We start from the raw sequence: 20,865 nt of genomic DNA on the forward strand, positions 1-20,865 counted from the left end.
TTAGATCGATGGAGTTTCCCCAACTCCCGGCTAGCGGAGCACCAAGAAGTGCAAACGCTTCTCGCACACCTTCGATCAATGGTTAAAGGACTCCCAAGTGATGCCTAGATTTGACCAGAAACCCTGCGTTTATTAGTTGATACAATTTTAAACCTTTGACCGGTCTCGTTTGGTCTGTCTCAAAACATCCTTGAATAGATTGTCCGAGTAATGCTTTTGTTTCAACTTTCAATGGATCAAATAGATGAATATTTATCAAGTAATTAAAAGCAAAGGGACTTTGGAGTCTCAAAACTTGTTGCGAATAATGTATCTTTTTATTCAATAAGCTAGATTACCTCTAATAAGTACATGATCATACAATCAGTGACAATCTGAAAAATTGATAAACTCAACACAGTAACCTACACTTGTACTAAAAGCTACTCTTTCGGTTTCAAAATAAATGTGTACTAGAAGTCTATGTTTCTGTTATAGTGAAGTATATAAACCATAACCAACCACATATACATATTACCAAAAAAATCCAGCAAACTTGCAAGACTTAACAAATAAATCCATAACATACATAACATGCCTTTTCTTAATTGTTGGGTAGCAAGATAAAAAAAATATTTCATAAAAAGTAACAGACACAACACAATGTACAATTGGGATTATCGGCCGTCTACAAAGGTAATGGAATGGCCAATACATAAATCTTCCACAACATAAACTTTGAAAATTATACAAAGAATATGCATGCAGACTTGAAGAAAACTGGCCGAATACCCCTATTGCAACAAGCCCACGGTCAAAAATGGCACTTCATCACTGAAAAGTATCAAGAAAACATATACGTGATCTAAAAATAAGTTACATGATATTAAGATTACAGCTTTTTAGTCAAAACAAGTCGTATTGAGGGTGGATCACACGTTAAATTATCACTTAATCTCAAAAGATGCCAATTGTGTGTTTTTCACTTGCTTTCATCAGTTTTAACAAAAAGCATCGATTTAGGTGCTGTTTGTTTTTGCTTATAACATCTGCAAAATGCTTATGTCTGCAGGCGGGCATACATAAGATGTTGAAGACTGTTTGTTTTTTTTTTTTAAACAGATCTACAAATAGCTTCTTTCATCTTAAAAAAAAGCTCAGAACCTTTGCTTCAAACATCTTCACAAAACCTAATCCAAACACCTCACACCACAAAAACTTCTCCCCTGCCACCACCACCTACGCCACCACCACCTCCGCCACCACCACCGCACCACCACCGCCACCACCTCCACCACCACCATCGTCAAAACCCACCACCACCAAACCCACCACCACCAAACCCATCACCACCAAACCCATCACCACCAAACCCATCTGTGAGAGAGAGAGAGCGAGCGTAGAGAGAGAGAGACCTGTAGAGAGAGAGACATGTGAGAGAGAGAGAGAGAGAGACCCGTCGGAACAAGGCACCGCCGCCGCCGCGTGTCGCTTCTGCTGCGTCATCACCATCAAACGCCGCCACCACTGTTGGTGGCCGCTGGTCACCTTCGAGCGAGGGAGAAAGAGATCGAGTGGGTGGGGGGGTGGTGCGGAGGTGGTGCGGTGGTGGTTAATCAGAGGGAGGGAAGGGGGTATCGAGCTGGATGTTGTGGATGTTGTGGCTGGATGTGCTTTTGTGCTTCATGGCGGTGGTGTGATGACGGAGGTGGTGCGGTGGTGGTGGCAGAGGTGGTGAGGTGGTGCGGTGGTGGTGGTGGTTGTAGAGAGAGAGAGAGTTTCTAGAGAGAGAGAGCAGAAAGAGAGAGAGCTTGTGTGTATTGTGTGGTTGAAATTGTTTTTGAAGAAAAAAAAAACAAACCCTCTTCTCCTTGCAGACTGCAGACATTTAGGCCACATCTTCTCTTGCAGATGTCTGCAGATGTGGTTCGCAGACTACAGACATTTTACATCTGAAAAAACAAACAGCACCTTAATCAAGAAACAGAACAATAAAATCTTACCTATGGAACTCAGCTAGATTGTTTTGTTGATGGCTTTGAAACACCCCCAATAGCAATGTTTCCCACTCCAGCCTCCATAGCTTCCCTCTCATCTTTCTCTCTGCTTTTCTCACAAGTCTTATTATCACTGCCTTCAGGAGCATCAGAAGTCAAACCCCGAGGTGGACCCCCGGTCAACCATGGGTGATTAAGACATTCCGCAGCTGTAGGCCTTTTCTCAGGGACAAAATCAAGTATTGGAACAAGAAAATCAGCCAAATCCTTTGCATCTTGTTCACTAAACTCGTATTTCTCTTTTAGCACTTTATGCAGAGGCCAAAAACGCAATCGACGGATATGCCTTAAATCGCCATGTCTGTTAAACAATTCACGAGAGTAACGCCCACCTAAAGCTATCTGCATAACATTAATAGAGTTGTCAAGTTATATATTAACACATCCAGCGATTATCAAAACATCAAATACATAAAAAAATAAGTAAAATGCCATTTTTGTCCCTGAGGTTTGGCCAGTTTTGCGACTTTCGTCCAAAGGTTTGTTTTTCCGCATCTGGATCCAAAAGGTTTGAAATCTTGTCATTTTCAACCGGCTCGTTAACTCCATTCATTTTTCTCCGTTAAGTCAGGGGTATGTTCGTCTTTTTCGACATTTTTTTGTGATGATTAAAGGGTTTGGGTGGGGAGAAAGTCAACTGGGGTGGATCTTTTATTTCTTATAGTGTCTTTTATTTTAATAAAAAATGTCTAAAAAGAGGGTAATGCCCCTCAATTAAAGGAGAAAAATGGATGGAGTTAACGAGTCGGATGAAAATGACAAGATTTCAAACCTTTTGGATCTAGATGCGGAAAAACAAACCTCTGGACGAATGCCCCAAAAGTAGCCAAACCTCAGAGACAAAAATGCCATTTTCTTTACGTGTAAAAATAAAATAAAAAATGCCTAACCTTACGAGGCATCATTCCAAGAAGTTCCATCATTAGGGCCAAGTGATCCTGTAAAGTAATAACCAAATACCAACTGCATTAGCACATAACGAACATGAAAAAAAAGATTTATATTTTTGGGAACCATAATACCTCATCTCTGTCATAGTTGTCACCACTGTGAGGATCAAAGAGAACATCACCGGTTGCCAGCTCAAAGCATATGCAAGCAAATGACCATAAATCAGCAGAGGTCGAGTATTTGGACCCTAGTAAAACCTCGGGACACCTGTATTGTCTAGTTTGGATATCACTAGTAAATTGCTTATACGTCCAACACGCATTACCAAAATCAACCAGCTTACATTTTACATCAACCTCTGCTAATAGCCGCTGCCTTGTTGAGCGGCTGCCTCTTCCCCGAAGCTGATTTCCTTGACGGGAATCAGCTTTTACGACTGATGATGAGGCACGTTCTTCAAGAGAGTCCCCGTTTGATGTCTGATTAACACAAGAATCAGCACCAGAACCAGTTGTCTCGTTATCTGCTTCAACCTCCTCAACGCCTTCCTTGCCCGAACCATTTTGGGCAGCAGCCTTTTTGGCCTTTTTTTTAATTTTCTTTTTCTGATTCTTGGTAAGATCGCCATTCGAAGTCTTGACTTCTTTAGAAGAACCAGATTCAGTCAAATTGTTACATTTGCTTGATGAGAGAATAACGGGTGCACCTGTTTTTGTTCTATCTCTTTCTGGATCAATCATGGACAGAAGTAGAATATTTTCCGGCTTAAGATCCGTGTGAATGATAGAAAGCTGACGATGCAAGTAATCCAAACCTCCTAAAACGTGCAAGCAGATCTCTTTGACCTTGTGAAGAGGAATCCCTCGGTAATTCGAATACTTTATTAACGTCAACAGATTATCACCCAAATACTCAAAAACCATACAAACGTGCTGCCCGTTTGGTCCAGAATGTTTGAAATGATCCAACAGCTTCACCACACATTTTTTGTCATCCGGATCCCCCTCAGCTATCTGTTTTAAGATAGTAATTTCATCCATTGCTGCCTCAGTGTAGTGTTGAGCACTCTTTTGAACTTTTAAAGCTACATATCTCTACACACGGTAACACACCAAATACAAAATGTTGCTTTAACTATTTTTCTCAAAACATCAAATATTCAAATGATCAAAAGTTACATAATAGATTACCAGCTGACTGTCTACAGTCTACACTAAAGCAAACTCATCCAGTTGATTCATAAAAAAAACAAATCACCTGCCAATTACAATCATTATGCCTAACCAATCCCCCAAGGCTCAAGCTATTCACACACCTTGAATCTTATTTTGACACTCTGACATGTATACGACCCATATACACTTATACGAGCCTCTTATACGACTCATATATACTTGTGCGACTCGTGTTCTTCAAGGGAATGCCAGTTATACGATCAGTATACACCTATACGAGTCGTATACATGTTAGGGAATGCCAGCTTTGTTTGTGATGTGAATGCATATGACCCGTATACTTGTATATGACCCGTATACAAGTTATACATATAGCAACACCCATTCCCAAACAACCAACTGGTGAACAGATCGGTACTGGTACCGAACTGATTCGGTACCTTCGGTACCACATGGTAGTATAATACCTATACCGAGATTTAGCTAAATTTAAAGTAAATGTCCGGTCGGTACTAGTATGATAAGGTACTGTTAAAAGTCAAAGTCACGAGCCGGTACAGTACGGAACAGTAATGATATCGAAATTGAGATAAATTCAAAACCAAATACCATACCGAATGTATTGTCGGTACCGGTTTTCGGTGCGAAATTTAAAATCCCTAAGCTCAATTCAGGTAATTAGCAAAGGAATGTTCTGGAATCTACAGAAACATGAATAAATAAGCAAAGCTGAATTCGGTAATGATGAAATAAGGCATACCGATTTCTGTGTGTCCCAAGCGAGCCAAACGGTGGAAAAATGGCCCCAACCGAGCTTGCTCTGAACAACGTATCTAGAATGTTTGAATTTATCACCAATACGAACTGCATGATAACCTCCGCGTCTGTAATCCTCTGTTCCTTCGTCTTCAGATGTGTAATCACTCGTTTCGCTTCGATCGTCTCCGTTTCTTCTGTTATTGTCTTCCGCCATTCAACAGAATACAGCTGTGTGACTGCAAGCTCGATGAGAAGGAGACGAAGATGAAGCTTCGATACAAACCGATTGCGATGGATCTGGAACTGAACCCCTAAATTGAAGAGAGTGTTCAGAAGCTTCAAATTAGGGTTTCTACCTGCTCTGTTCTTGGATTTTCTTTTTGTTCTCATAGAGAAGATTGCCTTGTTTAAAATATTCATCTTTTTGTTTTTGTTTTATTTTATAATAATGTTTTTAATAAACTTTACAATAAATGTTTTTTTTTAACGGCAAGGAACACCATGACACCGGGCTATGTGCACAAGGTCGACTACTCGACCGTCGCCACTCGCCAGCCCCTTGGCTCTCCTAGATGCGCAGAAACTCGACCTCCACCCGCTCAAAGGCACGACAGTGGAATAATCGGTAAAACCTCGCCTTTCATCCAAGACGAATCGGCGTCACCCGTATTCATCCTTCACCTGGATGCCGCACAAAATAATAGGGAGAGTGGGAGTCGAACCTGACTCACAAGGAATACTATTTTTTTTTCCTCAATTACTCCATCACTATCTTATTGGCTTACAATAAATGTTTTTAATTAATAAACTTTACAATAAATGTTTTTAATTAATAAACTTTAGAATAAATGTTTTCAATTAACTTTAAGACTAGTAGACCCTCACACGATTCAGTAGAAGGATTTAGGTTCATTTAAGTTTGGTATAACACTTTGATTGTTATAAATTAATCAAATTAAATGGGTTAAAAACAACGGAAAGGTCAATGCTCTAGTGGTATCCTAAGAACTTTCTCTAGGGAAGGTTGTCCGTTAGAGTTTTGTTTGTGACAAAATGTCATGTACGAGCCAAGACTTTTACCGCAATGGCCCTTTGGGCGTTGGCTTTCTCTGAAATTTGTAACGTGCTAGATCACCAACGTTGTCTACAATCATAAGCATGAGTGGCCTTTTTGTTAATTAGTGTACCCGAGTGACCAAGTTTTGTTACACATTCAAAAAAAAAAGTTGAAAACATATACATTTATATAATAACAAAAGATGAAAGGTCTTAACAACAGTTCACGTTTCTAGGTTTCTAATGACTGGCAGATGCCAGTCTTAATAGATTGGACAGAAAAAAGTATGTTAATTACAGTTATGCCATTACTTTGTATAAGGAAGAGAGCGACTAAGAAACACGAGTAAGAAGGCCGGCCACAAATCCTTACGGCGGATTCACAGTGGTGCACCGGCGGCGGTTCTATTCCCATGGTACGGATGGTGTACAAGGCCGACCGGACATCGCATCCTTCACATCACCGCTGCTGAGAAACCTCCGCTTGGCATTCCGGTGGCGGTGACGAATAACTTCTCTCCTGCTCTCTATCACTCTCGAGACCACCGCCGGCATCGCATCTCTTTTCTTCTCCGGCCAAATCCATCAACTTCAAGCAGTTGGTAAAATCTGCCTGAATCGATATAAGTAATGGATTGAATCAAACTCATATGAAGCTATGGTTGTACTTCTCGGTATTCGAATTAGGGCTTCTGGGTTGTTGATTACTAAAATTTTTTGGGTTTTTTTTACTGGACTCGACATGCTGCTACTATACAAGGTAATCGATTCCACTTTGTTGGTGAAACTCATATGAATCGTTTGTTACATTTTTTTTATTTTGAATTAGGGCTCACGTTAGGGTGTTGATTAGTTAGATGCTTGGGGTTATGGCTTATCTAGGTTTTGGTGGGACAAAATTGGGTTAAACAGGAATTATTTAGCTTACTAATATGAAGTTGAACAAATTACAGACATGAAAGCGGAGAATATGAAGATGTACATCCTTTGAATTATTTGTTTTTCTTCAACATATAAGTAAAGGCAGATATAGCATTATATGTTTATGTGTACATGTCTATCTATATATAACCAAAAGCAAATTAAATTAAATTAAAACCTAGATACACTTTGGAAAACTAAACACCTTTGACATGTTCCTGTAAATTAGTGTTTTCTTTCTTGTATGGCCAGTTGAGTTGAGCTAGAAAGAAAACCCAAATCGAGTCAAAATTGCCCATGCCTAAGTATACTATACTATAAAAGAATGTTTTATAAGGGGCCAAATGTTGAACCTACTACACTAAAGATGTAAACAATAGTTAGGTAACAAACATAAAGAGGACAGAGTTATCATACTGAATTAAAACATCATAATTACGAAATAAATAAATTGTTTGGAAGATTCTAAGATATTCTTCAATGTAAGAATCTTTGTTTAAGACAGATACTCCAAAACCTAAAAGAAAAAAAAAACTATATAAAAATACTTAATCACCTATGTTTTTTTTTTGATACATTATGTGATATGTTTCAATATGTATGAGTTCGCAAGTTGTTCCCAGGTTTATCAACAACCTCATAATTTAACATAAAAAGAGTGTATGTCTTAGATTGATACAAAAGTGTATTTAAAAACTAAATATCCATTCGATTGCTGGAGGAATTGGCTCATGTTTTGACCAACTAGCGAAAGAGTCACTTTTGATCTTGTATTTTTTAAAAATAAAAACGAGCAGTTGAAGAAAGAAGCATTAATCAATGAAGCTCAATAACGTTAACATTATTAATGAAGTATTTCACTATTTAAATCCAATTATTCTTACTTGGCAGTAATTTTGTACGTTTTTTACTAATTTTTTGAATTAGAGTTAATATATTTCTTTCTGTAATTTTCAGTGTGCAAGGAGCAGTTGATCATAGAAAATGAAGCTATGAAGCAATTGTCTTGAAAACACATAAGACTAGTGGGTATGGAGAGCCTCATCCCAAGGGGATGGGCCGCCACGTAGGAGTGGCTTGGAGAGGATGGACCTAGGGGGGTGGGGGATGAACCCCTTTATATATATATATATATGTATGTATGTATAGGTATATGTGAGAGAAGGAAGGAGAAGGGAGGCCCGGCGAGATCGTCTGTGGGCTGCTGGTTAGCCGGAACGGGATGAGGGGGGCGGTGTGGGGGACCGACGCCGGAGCTCGCCGGGCCTTAGCTGGCCCCATACCGCTTAGTCTAATTGATGGCCTCTAATTTAGAGTTGATGTTGGCTTTTTTATTGTTTAAATAATAGCCATCAAACATATTTTATTTAGTTTAGTGCCACATATTTTGTTAAAATTTATCTTCAAAGTAACATTTTAACAAAGCGTCTTTTCATTCTTTTGGTAATGTGCAGGCGAAGAACCCAACAAGGTCGCTGCCCCAAGACCCAAGCAACAATGATGCAGAACGCACGTCACTAGCGCTAACCTTTTTGCCAACTACATAACAATGGTCTACTTTTCAAGTAATGGTTTTTTCGGGATGCAATCCATGTGAATCACTATCACTTTTTTGCTTCACCTCCTTTCATTGTCATGCATATAAATGTCCTCCAACAATACGTTTTGAAATCATTGAATGTATCATCATTTGTATAAACTTGAATATGTATGTCTGCCTCGAAAGGCTGATGTAGTTTTGCTTTAAAATTGAGCACTTATTTTTACACTATGTACCTAATTTCCACGTTGTGTTCGTGAGGTGGATATAGCTAACCCGCCGCGAAGCGCGGGGTTCCTTTACTAGTTTAAGTATAAATAGTGAAATTCAAACTTAAAACAAAAGTAGGTTATAATAAAGTTATTATTCATAATATATATAAATTATTTAATAATATAGTAATAATATACATTAAACTTGAATTAAATTAATTTAATTTAACTATTCAAACATGCTACTAAAACTACAAAAATATATTAATTGTATAAAAGGCACAAGAATCATACAAATACGAAATGATGAGCACTCATATCACTCTTATCGTGTCAAAATAATAATAAACCATACTTGTTACTCAAACCTATTAAACTGCAAACCATACGAGTAAAACCTATTAAACTGCAAACCATATGAGTAATCAATTAATCATGTCTTTACTAAATCATTTAGAGTTTAGACGGAACTAATCAACACGGTTAAAAGGAATATGTGAGAAAATATTTCTTCAACGTCACGGCTTGTTTACAGAGTATTTCTAGTTTTCTACTTGATGATATGCGATTCCTTTTCCCTTCAACAATACATGATTACATGCATTTTTTTCACGTTCTATGGATTTGTCAAATGTTACAGAACAGTGAAAACAAAATATAACTTTACATATAAACGTTTGATTATCTAATTATATGTTCAACTAAAGTTTATAATTATATAAAGGGAAAATGTCACAGAATAGTAACCAAGTTTTAAAAATGTTCTAATTAGGTCACTCGTATTGTTTTTGTCCCAGTTAGATACATTAACATTCAAATCAAGTCATGTCCTTTTTTCTATGTGAAAAGAAAAAATGAAGCATAAGATGTTGGGGTCGGATTATTTTAATATATAAAATTATATTAATTAAAAATAAAAACACTTTAATTACATTAAAATTAAAAAAACAAGTTATAATCTGTTGGAAAAATAGGTGAAAATAGCATTTTTCACAAATACAGGAAAATGATTTTTTTTCCTATTTTGGACTAGAAATAAATATAATAAAATGAGCGGGTTTTATATATTTATTTGTGGGTTTGTGTTCTATGTTGGAAGAGCTTCGCAACGAACTAAACCACGTCTAAAACCGAGCTAAGATGAATGAGATATCGATGCTCAAAGTTGGGTGTTTGAAACATTGAATGCTGAAACAAAAGGGAAAGTAGCACCTTGTCCCACATCGAATGAGAGATGGAACTTAAATAGGTATTTAAGGTGAAACTCTTCATCCTTATTGTTTCATGGAAGCACACACCAGTGTCCTCGCGAAGGGTGCGCCCTAACTTGCACTCGCACTCGCACCCGCACGTACTCGCGCGCGCGTGGCGTGGGCGATGAGGCGCAATGTGGCGCTTTGATGGCGCACTTTTCACTTCGCGCGCGAGTACAGGTGGCATGGAGGCGCGCGGTTGCGCGCATGGTGCATAGGTCCTGCTGTGTCGTGCGCGGCGCACCAGAGTGAGCCAATACGGCGCGACTGTGTGGCGCGCTCGTATAGGCTCACAGGTGACGTGGCGCACGCGCGCATGGACTTGAGCCAGTGTGGCGCATGCGCGCATGGCAGTGAGCCAAGAGGACGCACCGCGTATGGGCCTGCAGACCTGGGCGCGCGCGCATCAGGGTGACTTGTGCGCGCACGCGCGCGCAGAAGCTTCCAGCATTGAATGACAGTGCAGTTTCAGTCCAGCTTCGTAACTGACGAGTTAATAGGCTTTGACTGAGAATTAAATGACGTATTAAATTGCATTGAAGACGTTTAATGCAATTTAAACCTCTCATTTAATTCGTTTTTGGCTGTTTCAAACCGGGAGCTGTATAAATACAGCTCCATACCTTGCTGTAGAGTACACTACGAAAACCCAGCGAGACAACAGCTTATGCAAACAACTTTCTTCCTACTTCTGATTCTTTTCTTGCAGTTCTCAAGGTAACCTTCGGGTTGTAGGCGAATTCCGGCAGTACTACTGCTCCGGTTGTTGTACCCTGGGAAACAAAACGAGTACTCCTGGGAGACTCGGAATTTGTTTTAAGGGAAGCGTGTTGAACACGTGCCTCAGTCAATTCTGTTTCTACTCTTTCTTGTATTTTGGTTTATTTCAGTTGTAATTATACTAGAATTTTAGCTTTCTTATTTCTGTATTGTAATCGTTTAATAAAATTTGTTTTATTTTATTTAATTACGCGAACGGTTCCTACACAATCCACGTCATCACTCGAAGTTAGCATCGAATAAAAGAGAAAAAACGAACAAAAATCCACATCACCATGGTTACTTCTGAAATGGATGAAAAACCCTTAATTTTAATGAAAATGAATGTTGAGTGGCCTGATTGTAATACTTTTAAAACTTGAGTGACCTAATTGAAACACTTTTAAAACTTGGTTACTATTTTACAAAGTTATAAATAGAGATTAGAGACTTAAGCAAGGGCGGACTTACCCCTAGCCCAAGGTGGGCGGGCGCACCCCCGGGAAAAAAAAATTTAGTGCTATTTTCCGTTGAAAATCCCGTCCGCACGCCTTGGATTTTTTCGTCCGCACCTCTTGAATTTTCATCCGCACCCCTTGGAATTTTTCGTCCACACACCTTAGGTAAAAAATGTTACCGATTTATATTTTAAATTTTTTTTAGTAAACTCTAATTAAAAAAACTACCTAAATTATATAAACTTATACTACCCAACTTAACCCAAATACCCAATACGTTAATCCACTATTTCATTAAACATAATTAGCCCATTAACCAAACTCAACCTAAGTTCAAACTATAATAATTAAAATTAGCCTAGTAGTCCCTTGGAATTCCTCCCGCCCTCCCTCTCTTGGATCGTCTCCTGCCAGCGATCATCGAACACAACAGCACGTCATCAGCAGCCGCGATTCCGCGAATCACCGCCGTCCGACACCATGAGTAGTCCCTTAGAATTCCTCCACCCTCCCTCTCTTGGGACGTTGTTTATGGTTGTATATATGATTTTTAGGGTGATTACACACGATTTCTAGGGGTTGAAAATTAAAATTGAAACATTATGTTATGGAGCGATGAACTTATGGATCAATTTGTTTGTGATAGGAACCATGAGTAGGGACGTTATGACGCGATTTCTTTTGTTTTACATGACCCGACCCGACACGACCTGAACCGACCTGAAACGAACCGATTTTTTTACTTATATAACTAGGGGCCTAAAATTTTTAAAAATGTTCCACACCCCATAAAAAAATTCCTGGGTCTGCCACTGGACTTAAGTATGTTTTATTTTAATTTAAAAATTAATCAATATAATTATATATCTTTTTCAAATCGACTTTAAGGTTGAGTGAAGCAATAGCGCAATCTAATGATTGACTTGATACCTAATTCGTTTTTCAATGTATTGGTGCTACGAAATAGCAACCGTTAGAGTCAGTGTCGGCATTTTGAATTATTGGTCGAGATTATGTGTAGGACCATATTGAAAATTAGACGAAAAATCTATAATAAATTCAGTGGATGTAATTTACATCGAAAATTCATATGTTATTAAAACATGTGTGTGTATTACAATGTGAGCAAAGTAATTTCAAGATTAAAGTCGTTTTTGAGTCACTGTGGTTTGTGCATTTTAACTATTTGAATTCAAAAATCAAATTTGTCTTGATTTGAATCCATGTGGTTTGTATTTTTAACCCATTTAATCCAAAACAGAAACCTCATCCAAATCATGGACTAAAAAGGTTGAATTCAAAGGGTTAAAAATACAAACCACAGGGATTCAAAGGGTTGGATGAGGCTTCACTTTGTTAGAAAAACTGCAACTGAAAGAACAGCAAAATAATTAGAAACCGAAATAAAGAAACAGTTAACGAGTGAACCGGGCTTGTGTTTAACACAATTCCCTTAAAGAGATTCGTCGTCTGTTCCCAGGGTACGCCGGTTCGAATCAGTACCACGCACTGCCGGACTTGAACACTTGCCTGAAAAGAAGCAGGAGAGATGTTGTTTGCAGAGATTGAGATAGAAGAGAAGAAGCTGTGTGTTGTAGGGATGAGTAAATACCAATCCCGTCCCGATCCCGAAATTTCATGAATACTTGATACCGATACCGAAACATGTCGGTTCGGTACGGTATCGGTATTTTGAGGGTAAAAGTCGGTATTTTACCGATACCGTACCGTACCGATACCGAAAAAACAAAATGTGGATACCGTTTCGGATACCGAAACATGTCGGGATCGGGATTATCGGTATCGGGATCGGGATGGGATCGGTATTTTATACCATTTGCTCATGCCTAGTTGTTGGTGTGTCTAAACTGATCAGATTGATCTAGTTTTATAGTCACAAAAGCATAACCGAATTCTAGCCATCATTGCAGAGAATTAAAACTGAATAATTGTCATTACTACATCAGTTTTGAAACTGATAATAATAACCTTTTAATGACCATCAATCTTGAATAATCATTTCAGTTTCAGTTTTAAAACTCACTAAAAACAAACACGGTTATGAGTCTTGAGTGCAAAAACTGCCTCACATGGGCCCGGGTTTTCGGAGCTGCATTCGTGTCCGCAGGACGTGCGGGCACACGCGAGTTCAACTAATTCCGGTTCCATTTTTTTTTTGCACCCCCCTGCGCGCGCGCGGGTAGGACTTGTGGTAAAACATGTCATAAGACTTCAAAAGCTTGGATAAAGTTTCACCTTAAAAATTGCATATCCTTTTGTTCCCACTCCAATGCGGGACAAAATGGTTTTACCACTTGAGACTTTCTATTCACACCAAAACTTCCAACAATCCCCCACATGAATGGAGGTCGATCTCAGAAACAACATTATTCCAATTAGATTTTAGCAGTTGAGTTTTGCATACGATAGGTAGGTGTCACCCTTTGAACCTTCGCTCATGAAATGCACTTAGCCCACTAGCTCTGAGTAGAACTTGATGTCTTTGAACTCGTCTGCCGTTTGTGTAGACGACAATGCACTTCACACAAGACTCTCCCTGACAAAGTCAAGTCCTCATAGTTATGTTCGTTATGGTCATGAACATGATGCCTGGTTCTGTGAGAGCCATTAGGTATTGTGCCCCAACAATACCCTTCGAAGCGACCCCACTTCTCTCTCACATAGGTGATTCACTATGTATGGTTACCTTAGTCGAATCATTAAAAGCCATAGGCTTAGCCTCACACTTGTCACTTTTAGGAATAGACTAGGAAGTTTACTAAGCTTTGCAATAAACTCCCTTATATATATACGTATGGTTATCCCCCACAGTGACCTTACTAATTCATACAATTAGGTTTTCCTATTGAACTCAGCTCTTGGGATCTCCAGTCTACTGAGTTAGGTTTTCATCATATGAACTTATATTTTCAAGGGCTTCAGTCCCATTCCCATGGACGACTTCTGCACTAACTCTCTACTTAGGCCTTTTGTTAGCGGGTCCGCAATATTATCCTTTGACCTCACGTAGTTAACAGTGATAATTCCTGTAGTTGTCGTATCGTATTATGTCTACGTCTAATATGTCTGTTCCTACCATTATACATTGTGCTACGAGCTCTGCCAAGTGTCGATTGGCTATCACAATGTATACAAATGGCCGATGCCGGCTTAGGCCATCTTGGTATATCCTCAACAAATTGACGTAGCCATTCTGCCTCTTCACCTGCTTTATCTAAAGCGACGAACTCTGATTCCATCGTGGATCTAGCGATAACCATTTGTTTTGACGATTTCCACGATATAGCAGCACCTCTAAGTGTGAATACATACCCACTTGTTGCTCTGGAATCATTCGTGTCAGATATCCAATTTGCATCGCAATGTCCTTCTATAACTGTTGGATATATGTTGTAATGCAACCCGTATTCCCGGATGTATCTTAAGTAGCAAAGCAACCGAGCGATACAGTTCCAATGCATTGAACTTGGGTTGCTCGTGTACCTGCTTAGCTTGCTTACATCATATGCTATGTCTGGTCTAGTACAACTCATAAGATACATCAAGCTACCAATAATTCTTGGGTATTCCAATTGGTTTACAGGTTCACCTCTATTCTTGGCTAGATGTTGATTCGTCTCAAGTGGAGTTCTAGCTTCATTAGAGTCATTTGCATTGAACTTCTCAAGAATTTTGTCCACATAACGGGATTGACTTAAAACAAGTCCACTTTGGGTTCTCATGATCTTGACCCCCAAAATCACATCCGCAAGACCCATGTCTTTCATGTCAAACCTTGCTTTTAGCATGCTCTTTGTAGATTTTATGATTTTGTCATCACTTCCAGCAATGAGCATGTCATCCACATATAGACACAAAATGACATATCCATCAGATGTGTCTTTCACATACACACACTTGTCACATTCATTGATTTTGAACCCAGCATCAAGCATGACATGATCAAACCTTTGGTGCCATTGTTTTGGAGCCTGTTTCAATCCATACAAGGATTTTACAAGTTTACACACTTTCTTTTCTTGCCCAATAGCTGTGAAGTATATGACAACCCTCATGATTTCATGTATCCGTACGATTTATTAATGTTAATTAAAGTGCTTGATGATTGTGTTGAATTACTTAACTCCTTTCTAATTATTGCGTCATACTTACATGTGCTTGTTAACATAGTAGTCTTGTGCAGAAAATTGACTAAATAGTCATGTATGCTTTCCTAAGTGTTGGGAATTAAAAATGTTACAAAATGATACATAAAAGACACTAAACGGAACAACTTAGCACTTTAACGAAACGGTATCTAACCGAACAACCGGACATTACCCGGGACACCAAAATATTGCAAGAAACATTGTTTAATTATTTCTTGGCTAGTTATGATCCCCGAACACCTTAACACCCACAAAAATCTCAAGTAACAAACTTAACTAAACATACACTTGATTTTGAACTATTAACTAACCAACTAGTTACAAATATTACACTTAGCCCCCCCCCCCAGCCCATAATCGGCCATCATCATCACCATACCTCTCAAGATTTTGTTGATTATTATATTAGATGTTTGCTTTAGTATCTTGCCAAAATATACGAGATAAGATCTTATAAGTATGGTGTGATCTTACAAGATCATATTCATTTCAACACTTCACAAACTCACTCCATTCCCTCATCCCTCTCTTTCCCCTCTCGGCTCCATCAAGAACCGCCACCACCACCACCTTACAACCCTCATCTTTCCATTTTTAAGCTTCATTCAAGTGCTAAAAGGTGATTCTTGGAGCTTGGAGTTTGTAGATCATCAAGGAGCTTCCATTACTTGCTTTTACACACCATTCTCTTCTCTTTTTCACTAGAGTTCTTCCCTAGCCTTTGAGCTAGTTGTAAGTCCTTATTTAACCTTCGTTCACTTCTAGTTTGAGTAGGTAAAAGATGTAGTATGAGGAATATCACAAGAACACTAAAAGGTTTAAACAAGAAACATGAACATAAAGCTTTACATAAACATAATGAAATATTGCTAGTATGATGTTGTTTGGTATATGTTGAGGCTTGCTTGATGATTACTAGAAATATGAGGTTGATCATCACATGGAACTTGTTAAATCATGATTAAAAACATGTGTTAACAAGTTAGGAGGTGATTAAGGGTTTACATAAAATGATCACCTTCACATTTAGACATGAACTTGAACATAAAATGATTTCTTGTAAAAAAACAAACAAAGTGAACTAGTAATCTTGTAGATCCAAGACTTGTGAATGATCTTCCTAAAGGAACCAAGTTTGAAAAGGTGATTCTTGAAAGATCATGATTTTTAGTAACCCTACACTATTTTTAGTAACAAAATAAGCGTAATATTTTTGGAACAAGAAGATGTGCTAGATAAATATTTTTGTAAAAAGTACCTACAAGTTGTAAACATCTAGAAACCACGAGAAAGAGATTTTCAAAAAAGTAAATACACTTCGGGAGGTAACTAAGACCACTAAATACCTTACCAAGTTACTACGCGTTTTTACGAAAACTCAAGTTCATGTTACTACGTAGAGTGCATTGTTTTTACACTTGGTGAATGTAATATTGTTTAGTGAATGATTGTTGATTGTTGAATGATTTTTGGAAAAGAAAACGATATGCTTATTAGCATGGACACCTCCATTTACAAAGGAAACTCTGGCGAAATTTTCTAAAAATTCCAACACTTAGAAATTATATTTCTAACAAGTGTTCACATATACGTTTTAACTTTGTTTTTCAAAATGAACTTCGCCATGTGTTTTGTTACAAAAATACAAAGTATCGGAGGTTGATTTTTACAAGTAAAATGGTTAAATATATATATATATATATATATTTAGAATATATAGAACACTTGTGTGGATATTTGCTTATTCTGTGAGATAGTTATATTATTTTAGGGTAAAATAATATAACTTAACAAAGTACCTTGACATTAGAATTGTGTGGTACGTGATAGAAGTAATGAGTAGATAAATCGTACGTATGATACGTGTTATACATGGGAAACTGATTGTTATCTGTACCTTATTAGGACGTGCTTGATTTCCTGATTTTTAGAGTAATTAATCTAACCGAGCAAACCGAGGTGAGTTCACACACTTTCTAAGGCATGGGATTCCCGGTGGTTAGGAATGGGTTAAAGAATTAAAACGGAACCTACATATCCTCCTTTGGTAGGATATGTCCCGCCATCCTCCATGGGTAGGATGCCAATATAAATCATGCGTATTCTCTTTGGGTAGAATACGTACGTTCGTCCTCCTTGGGTAGGACAACAACCTTAAAACTTACTAGACAAAACTCTATCATGAAGTCCCTCATTTTATATCGACTTAATCGCCGAGGCCAATGGCGAGCGGGTCATTAGTTAATAGCGCTATTAGGTTTAACAAACCTCACACCGTGCCAGTCGGACGGGCGTGTACTAATGGACTATGGCAAACTGTCAATGATGATAGACATTGACGTAGGGCACAACTATTGTTCGTCAGTTGTCGATATGGTAACGGTCTAGTGGTTCACATGGGGAAGCCTCCACTGATTATGGATATGGTTTGGGTAATAAAGAAGGAACTAGTTAATCATATTTTCAACTATGGGGTAACCCCCACGGCAAGTAAGCCAGCAAAAGACAAACCATGTTTTCGAAAACAACTTAAAACTATACAACCAACTGTGAACTCACTCAACTAGTTGTTGACTCGTTGTTACATGCCTTACAGGTCGTTAGATGCTTATGGAGCTTGCACGAGGAGGAGGTCGTTGTGGGATATGGACTATTATGTCCCGTGCTTAATATTTGAACTTTATGAACTTATTAAACTTATGTTTTGGTTTCACGTCTTATGCTTTCGCTGTTTAATTTGAACTTGGTTAACTAACTTTTGATCACCAATTATATTGTGTGGTTGGATTTTATCAATCTTAAATACATTGTTCAATATGATTGGTGGTTTGATCCTGGTCATGTCACGCCTCCAAGCGGTGATACTCCGCGTGTGGATTTTGGGGGTGTGACATGAAGCCTTCGGGTTGTTCCATGTAGATTTCTTCCTCTAAATTTCCATTCAAGAAAGCTGTTTTCACATCCATTTGGTGAACTTCCAAATCTCTAATGGCGGCAATGGCAAGCACCATCCTGATGGATGTTATTCGCGTAACTGACGAATATGTATCAAAGTAATCTAAGCCTTCTCGTTGTTTATATCCTTTGATCACCAACCTTGCTTTGTACTTATCGATGGTCCCATCTGGTTTCATCTTCTTCTTGAAGATCCATCGATATCCTAGTGGTTTACATCCTTGAGGAAGATCCACTAGTTCCCAAGTATGGTTTTGTAACATAGAGTCTATCTCACTTTTGATTGCCTCTCTCCACTGAGGTCCTTCTGAGGAATGCACCGCTTGTTGGTACGTTTGAGGTTCATCTTCTACCATATAGGTAAGAAACTCAGGGCTAAAGGATTTTTCAGTACTTTGCCGTTTACTTTTCCTGATTTCAACTTCCTCAGTATTAGATTGTTCTCGAGGTTCATCGTTTTCAACTTCACCCTCGGGAACAATTTCCTCAACCGGTCTAGAAGAACTAGGTTCACTTTTATCTAAGCATGGGAACATATGTTCAAACCATGATGCATCCTTAGATTCCATTATGGTGCCTTTGCATATTCCAGGATTCTTAGAATCATGCACAAGAAAACGATAAGGACCATAAAGACAGGTATATCCTATAAATACACAATCCACCGTTTTGGGTCCTATTAGTAGGCGCTTAGGTGGTGTGACCACCACCTTAGCTAAACACCCCCACACTTTCAAGGATTTATATGGTGGTTTCTTTCCGGTCCATAATTCGTAAGGCGTTACATCCTTTTTCTTATTGGGTATCATGTTCAACACATAATTTGCCGATAAGATTGCTTCCCCCCACATGTTTTGGTTTACACCAGAACTGATCATCATGGCATTCATCATTTCTTTCAAAGTACGATTTTTCCGTTCCGTTATGCCATTTGATTGAGAGGAGTAAGGAGCCGTGAGTTCGTGGATGATTCCACTTTTTGCACATACGTCAATAAAAGGTGAAACATATTCACCTCCTCGGTCGCTCCTTACGATTTTGATTTTCCGATTTAGTTGATTCTCAACTTCGGCTTTGAACAAGATAAACTTGTCAATAGCCTCGTCCTTACTCTTAAGTAAGTACACATAGCAATACCTAGTACTATCATCAATGAACGTGATGAAGTACTTATTCCCACCACGAGTAGGAATTGCCTTTAGATCACATACATCAGTGTGGATCATCTCGAGGGGTTCGGTGATTCGTTCCACCTTTTTGAATGACGATTTCGTTTGTTTTGCTTCTACGCAAGTTTCACATTTATTAATTGAGTCGATACCGAATGTTGGTATACAATCAAGTTTGATTAAACGACGAATGGAATTATAATTTGCGTGACCTAGTCTACCATGCCAAAGATTAGAAGACTCAATAAAGTAAGTAGAACTAGTAGCTTTTTCTTTCATTGCATTCACGACAATTACATTTAGTTTAAACATTCAATTAAGGGCATAGCCCTTACCAACATACACACCATTTTTGGTCAACACGACCTTGTCCAACCCAATCACCATTTTGAACCCAAATTTGTTCAACTGCCACCCCGACACAAGGTTCTTACGAATTTCTGGAACATACAACACGTTTGACAAGGTGAGTTCCTTTCCAGAAGTCATTTTTAGAACCACGTTCCCCTCACCTTTAATTTCGGTCGTGGCGGAGTTTCCCATAAAAACCTTTTCGCCATTGGTCATCTCTTTGAAGGTGTTGAAAAGACTCTTGTCGAAACACACATGACGGGTAGCCCCCGTATCAACCCACCAATCCTTGTTATTTTGCCCGACCAAATTAATTTCAATCACCAAAATCAAGAGATCCGTGACCATAGCAAACAGGTTGTCGACTTCCACTCTTCATTCGAAACGAATGAATGTCAGGTCATCAACCATGTTCACTTGTCGAGCATTTTCCTCCTTGGGAAGCGTGCATTCACTGGCCTTGCTTTTGACAATTATAACAAGTTCCTTGGAACTTCTTTTTCCCAACTCCTCCCTTAGGACCAAGGTTGGAGCTTTTCCCATGACTTTTCTTTCCACCTTTTCCACTGTTTTTTCCCTTTGAAGATTGGCCATGTTCAACAAGATTGGCCTTCACTGTTTCAGGACCATCAACCTTTTTAGGGCCACTTTGTTGTCTTCTTCAATCCGAAGACGAACAACAAGATCTTCAATGGTCATCTCCTTTTGCTTATGCTTGAGATAGTTCTTGAAATCAACCCAACTTGGTGGCAGTTTTTCGATCATTGCAGCAACTTGGAATGTTTCACTGAGCATCATTCCTTCCGCATGAATATCATGAAGGATAACCTGCAATTCTTGGACTTGGCTTATGACCGTTTTGGAGTCTATCATTTTAAAGTCCAAGAACTTAGCCACCACGAATTTCTTAGTGCCCACATCTTCTGTTTTGTATTTGTGATCCAAACACTCCCACAATTCTTTGGCAGTCTTTGCTTTGCAATACATATTATACAATGTGTCCACCAAACCATTCAAAATAAAGTTGCGGCACAGGAAATCCGAATGATTCCAAGCATGCATCGCGCTCACAGATTGAACATCCACATCCCCTTCATCAACATGGGGTTTGGGTTTAGTCAAGAGCCTTGCCAAGTTCAGCGTGGTTAGATAAAAGAACAT

At 38.7% G+C, this 20,865-nt stretch overlaps 2 protein-coding genes across 2 annotated transcripts; both read right to left on the reverse strand.

Moving 5' to 3' along the window:
- Positions 1–518: 518 nt before the first annotated feature.
- Positions 519–5,230, reverse strand: LOC110904204 (serine/threonine-protein kinase SRPK). The gene is made up of 5 exons (XM_022150032.2): positions 4,863–5,230; positions 3,059–4,021; positions 2,927–2,974; positions 1,983–2,378; positions 519–813 (listed from the first exon to the last, which is right to left on the reverse strand). Exons 1-4 carry the CDS (start codon positions 5,073–5,075, stop codon positions 1,992–1,994), a joined length of 1,611 nt encoding a protein of 536 aa, XP_022005724.1. The 5' UTR covers positions 5,076–5,230; the 3' UTR covers positions 519–813; positions 1,983–1,991.
- A 15,086-nt stretch (positions 5,231–20,316) lies between these two features.
- On the reverse strand, positions 20,317–20,865 carry LOC110907544. The gene has a single exon (XM_022152509.1). The coding sequence runs from the start codon at positions 20,863–20,865 to the stop codon at positions 20,317–20,319; it is 549 nt and encodes a 182-aa protein (XP_022008201.1).

Source organism: Helianthus annuus, chromosome 14 (assembly GCF_002127325.2).
Source record: "Helianthus annuus cultivar XRQ/B chromosome 14, HanXRQr2.0-SUNRISE, whole genome shotgun sequence".
In the NCBI taxonomy this organism is placed as follows: domain Eukaryota; kingdom Viridiplantae; phylum Streptophyta; class Magnoliopsida; order Asterales; family Asteraceae; genus Helianthus; species Helianthus annuus.